This window comes from Osmia lignaria, chromosome 1, assembly GCF_051020975.1.
Source record: "Osmia lignaria lignaria isolate PbOS001 chromosome 1, iyOsmLign1, whole genome shotgun sequence".
Lineage (NCBI taxonomy): Eukaryota > Metazoa > Arthropoda > Insecta > Hymenoptera > Megachilidae > Osmia > Osmia lignaria.
The window spans coordinates 10305061-10310132 of NC_135032.1; the positions used below are offsets into that span (position 1 = coordinate 10305061).

Genomic DNA, 5072 nt, shown 5'->3' on the forward strand with positions numbered 1-5072 from the left:
ATTTTTGTACAATTTACAAAATTAATTCAGCTATTAGTTTTTCATCGCACATAGAACGGAAATGTAACCCATGGAGGTTTTTAAAATCTGCAAATTCATTTATATATCATCGAAATGATAATGAAATTGATTAATGATCGTTTACCTGAAAATAGAGTTCCAAAGTGAAGGAGCAAAATCTTCCTGCAGTGATTTGCAACGGCGTTTTTGCTCTACATATGATTAATATAAGTAGTTTTGTATTTTTCGCTGATAAATTGTACCATTCGGAATCGTACACCGCGTTGGCTATCTCGAGACCCTTTGAAAAATATCCAATTATTTGTATATTGTTAATGATTTTTTAAATAACGCGAAAATAATACAAAATCGAACCTCGGCTGTTAGTCTTTCACCCACGTAACAATATAAATACAGATGCAACATCACGTAAATTACATAGATTATCAGGAAACTAATTTGAAGGATCAAGTATTTCTCTTCTTCAACGCCAAATGACTATAAATACAATTACATCGATCTTTCAATTTTCTTGAAAAAATATATTAATGAATTGTCTTTTCTTCTTACCATGATAGCTTGGAAACATTGGAAACACAATTGAACGGTGCAACCGAGCATCTGAACTAGAAGCATCATGTTGAAACAATTTTCTACTTGCATCGCGAATCTTCGAGAAAATTTATATTGAATTTATAATAACTTTTTTCCTAAATAATTAATAAGAAAATACGAACCTGTTCAAGTACTGGTGTTTGCGAACAATTTTCCCTAAGTTGGCCTGAAAATCTTCTTCACTCTGCACCGAGAGTTTTTTAATCTCTTCTTTCAAATTCGACAATTGTCCACAAATATGCAAAATCAGCATAGCGACGAAAGTATCCACACAGGTGTAAGTGATCGCTGCATACATAGTAGCCAGGAATTGAGCGAACATAGTCAGTTGATAATTTGGGGTGGAATCGACGTCGTAAGGGAAATAGGCACGGAAGAACAATTTGTTTTCGGTATGTTTCATGGAGTACATTCGTAGAACGCCATAGGCTGTGACTACGGTATTACACATTATGGTGCTCCTCATGATGATCGTTCTGGTGATTTTCCCGATTTTCTTCATTGATTCATACTCGTTTTTTAACACAGGTGTGCTCCAGTCTTTGGCCATGCATTCTAGCAGAGACTTCAATGCTTGCAAACGAAATTATCGTTAAAATTTTTGTATAAAAATGATTATTGTCAGGATATATAATATTTACATTTGCCATTGGTCCAAAAGGCGATCGTTTTCAAAAGGGATATCGTGATAGTGATGTTTCCCATCGATAAATTTTCCACCACCAAATCCATATCGCCCCAAATTAGCATGAGATTAATTGTTTGCGGGATGGTAATGAAGCACAGCATCATTAAAACTGCTATTAATACCAGATAACTCGATGGTCGGTTCCATTTTCTCTCCTCTGGCCAGATACCAACAAATTTCATCGTGTACTGATTCCAACTGTACACATATTTTAAATCTAATATGCAAAATAGTGAAATTTAGTTAAAATTAATTTTTATTAATTCTTATTTATTAACACGGAAATCTATGATAGCTTCTCTTTTATATTTAATAGAGATTATTTATAAAGTTGTATTTGAACACTTTATTTTACGAAGTTACCTATTAATTTTCAAGGTGTAATTATTATATAAAAATTACCTGACTGAACATCCATTGAGGCCATCACAATGGTCTCCTTCCGTAAATCGAATAGTCTATTATCTTCTTCAAAAATATTCTAATATTCTTTTCTTCCGAACGCATGCTCCGTTCAAAATGTGCATTCGAGATCAATTATTCATCGATTCCATGTTCGATAAGTTCGAACGTGTTATTATAGCGAGGTCTATCATCGATATAGTCGTATGTAATTATTTATAGGCTGATCGAGAATACGAGGTAGAAGAGAAACTTCTTTTTTTCGTCTACTTTCCTCAGACAAAGTGTGTTGCAATGAATATTTATTTGAAAACAAGGGTACATTTTGCAGCTGATAGTTATCGAGTTAGGGTGTTCCTCCAATTGTTGTGCAATATTTTGTTAAGTAAGGGAAAATTTGCGGAAAACGTTTAATGATTCCTGAGCTATGGAAATGGAAATTCGGTGAACTTTCAACAATAACATTACGGTGTGATACAACTACGGTAAATGTTTCTAAATTAATTTTTCACTGATTCACTGAAAATATATTAGTTGTTATCTATCATTTTTTTTATCCTATCGAAGTGGTTCAATCGCTGCTCGCCACTGTCAGCAGAACCGATAGATAGCCCATTGACGTTTTTAAAATCTAAAACGAAAAAATAGCTTGCAATCGAAATTACATTTGCCAGGAAAGTTAAGTAAATCGAGGTATTATTTACGGTACTAAATAATTCAATGGAAAAAGTGCTAAATTTCCCTGCTGTCAGGCGAAGGGGTCGATGAGATCTTTGCATGATAAATAAAAGACACTTAGATTCCGATGGAGAAACATTGAACCAGTTCGATTCGTATGCAGAAACGCTCATTTCTCTGTTCTGCAAATTGAATTTAATGAATGTTAATTTCATTTTCAATTTCAACGAAAGAATACATGAATGTACTTGCTTGAACGAGAAGCTTCTCGCCGATGTAACAATAAATGTATATGTGCACAAGGATAAAGAGGACAAACAGTATAAAGTACAGTATTTGTCCACTTAACAATCCGATGTCATTCTTTAACACTATCTGTTCACATTAATCTGATATTAATTGTTTAAATTTTATCTCTCTATAGGAAATCTGGTTAAGTGGCTTACACTAAAGAATATAAAACCTTGAAAACAGAGTTGAGTTGTGCCGAGTAACATTTGCATGAGTAATAATATGTTAAAACATTCCTCGATTTTGGCAGCTGATCTTGAATTAAAATTTTCTATGATTATAGATTATATTCTATAGAAATATGAAATTAAATTTTCCAACGATGTAAATTATTTAAAATTCAGTAATAATAGCAGAAATTGCAGGATTTCTGAAATTTTAATTTAATATCAATTAAAAAAGTTACTTACTGGTTCAAATCTTCGTGTCTCTTCACAATCCAGACCAACTCTTTTTGAATCTGTTCTGCATCTCTTCCACAATCTTCATCTCCCATTAATCTTTCCAATTTCGTTTTCAAAATCTCAAATTGCCCACATATGTGAATCACCAATATACCAATAAAAGTATCGATACTAGTGTATGCAATCGTGGTTATATATGCAGCAATCGCTTGACCCACGTTAGTGAAAATACATAATGATGTTTTTCGAATATCGTAAGGAAAATATCCAGGATAAATGGCCAAATGGTCTGCTCTCGTTTCGTTTTTATCACAAGTGATGATTATAAAAGATCGAAGGATGATGTTCATCGTCATCATTGTTCCTGTTAATATCGAACCTAAAATTGATATAAATCTTCCGACCTTAGCATTATTTATCATGGTCTCCCTTTCTTCCTCCGTTTTTGGAGCATTCCAGTCGTCGTAGGAGCTTTTTATTATGGACTCGAAGGCTTTGAAAATGAACAAGCGTAAAATTTTGGGTAAATATTCTTCTAATGAAAGTAATTATAATTACACGTACTGTCTCTATGATACCAAGAGAACAGCATCTTCAACAACACATTTATACCGGGGATATTAGCTGAGCACAAATTTTCAGTCATCAGTTCAACGTCTCCCCATATGAAAAATAAATTGGCGGTTTGAGGACCCGTTCCAAAAAGTATTAGAAGCAATAGAACTATTATAGCCTTGCAAGTTTCCCAATGGCTTTTTTTAGTGTACGGTTCGGGCCAAAGACCGATAATGCTCATGTTCCATTTATTCCATCCAAAAGCGAATTTCAAATCTAACGAAATGATAAAAGAATTAACTAATTTCAAAAAAAGCAGTTAAATTAAAAGATGGTACCTGGATTATTTTCCATTTGTTCTTCACTCGCGCAAAACTGACGATCAAATGATTGGTGGAAGTTGTTTTTCTTCGAAAGTTTCAAGGGAGGATTTAAAAAATTTAGAAACTACCCCTCCTCTGTGTGAAATTGTTTGAAAGTTAAGAAGGGATGTATGTAAGAGGTAGAACAATTGTTTCCTTTTTTTTTTCCTTTATCGATTTGAAATAAGTGTCTTCATTGAATAATTGATTGTGGTTAGCGAATTGCACGGGTCGTTTGGTAGTTCGTTTGCGTTCACGAGGGTGGATAAACTTTCCAACTTGTCTCGTTCGTAGATGTCACTTTGTATCTACTTTGTTTTCAGCATTGAAGTATTTGAAGAATAACAAGGGAATAGAAAACCACCCTGGTTCTGTATTTTACGGTCAGTATATCTCAATAATATTTCTTATTTTATTTGAAAGGGTTGTATGTAATGAACATTTCTAATTGACGTATAAATTAGTTTATTCAGTAACATCAAATTGTGTACAAAACATGACAAAATTCTACTCTCGCTTACTACACCGTCTCAATAATATATTTACAATTCATAAAACGATATGATTAAATGGTTCTGTTAAAAATACTGTAGAAAAAGGACAATCGTACCATTTATTAGCAATGTTGATTTTCGTATACTACATGTCTTCTTAACTAAAGTTAAAACTAAATAAATATTTCCCTTAAATAATAGTACAAATTCGCAACAGGTTTTTTCGAATCTCTAGATGGATTTTAAATTCATCAGACTCGGTGGTTAAATTTAAAGAAAGAAAAAGTTGAAGAGTAACTCAAATTCTTCATTTTGGGTCATGACAAATTAACACTTTAGTAATCACATAGTTATAAAATGAACATAACCAGAACTTTTTCTTTCCTTTCTCATTTTTTTTTGATTTTCATGTCTTTTTCAACCCTTCAGGGTAGGTACACCCTGATTTAATCATTTTTCATCTCAACATCTACTTAACCCTAGTTTCTTAAATTACGAATGAATAGCGCATTAAATATGCTGGCAAATATGTACAAAGTTTTGGCGAATATCGGTTCCCTTTCCTCGCAGGAAGCACACGTTT

At 32.9% G+C, this 5072-nt stretch overlaps 2 protein-coding genes across 2 annotated transcripts; both read right to left on the reverse strand.

The window, feature by feature from the left end:
• Positions 1-33: 33 nt before the first annotated feature.
• Positions 34-1518, reverse strand: Or115 (odorant receptor 115). The gene is made up of 6 exons (XM_034328718.2): positions 1257-1518; positions 738-1188; positions 571-670; positions 376-498; positions 146-301; positions 34-87 (listed from the first exon to the last, which is right to left on the reverse strand). The coding sequence occupies exons 1-6, from the start codon at positions 1483-1485 to the stop codon at positions 34-36; spliced, it is 1113 nt and encodes a 370-aa protein (XP_034184609.2). The 5' UTR covers positions 1486-1518.
• Positions 1519-2263: 745 nt separating this feature from the next.
• LOC117606351 (odorant receptor 13a-like) lies at positions 2264-3881 on the reverse strand. The gene is made up of 6 exons (XM_076688510.1): positions 3643-3881; positions 3085-3571; positions 2830-2929; positions 2636-2758; positions 2371-2565; positions 2264-2293 (listed from the first exon to the last, which is right to left on the reverse strand). The coding sequence occupies exons 1-6, from the start codon at positions 3872-3874 to the stop codon at positions 2264-2266; spliced, it is 1167 nt and encodes a 388-aa protein (XP_076544625.1). The 5' UTR covers positions 3875-3881.
• Positions 3882-5072: the final 1191 nt, after the last annotated feature.

Bases quoted from the DNA above. Each gene is read 5' to 3' on its own strand.
- Or115 (XM_034328718.2), bottom strand. From the start codon at position 1,485: ATGAAATTTGTTGGTATCTGGCCAGAGGAGAGAAAATGGAACCGACCA. The intron at 302-375 runs GTTCGATTTTGT...TATTTTTCAAAG, and splicing joins GTGAAAGACTAACAGCCGAG to GGTCTCGAGATAGCCAACGC. The intron at 88-145 runs GTAAACGATCAT...ATGAATTTGCAG, and splicing joins CTTTGGAACTCTATTTTCAG to ATTTTAAAAACCTCCATGGG.
- LOC117606351 (XM_076688510.1), bottom strand. From the start codon at position 3,874: ATGAGCATTATCGGTCTTTGGCCCGAACCGTACACTAAAAAAAGCCAT. The intron at 2,930-3,084 runs GTAAGTAACTTT...TTTTAATTCAAG, and splicing joins AGACACGAAGATTTGAACCA to ATCAGCTGCCAAAATCGAGG. The intron at 2,759-2,829 runs GTAAGCCACTTA...TAATGTGAACAG, and splicing joins AAGGTTTTATATTCTTTAGT to ATAGTGTTAAAGAATGACAT.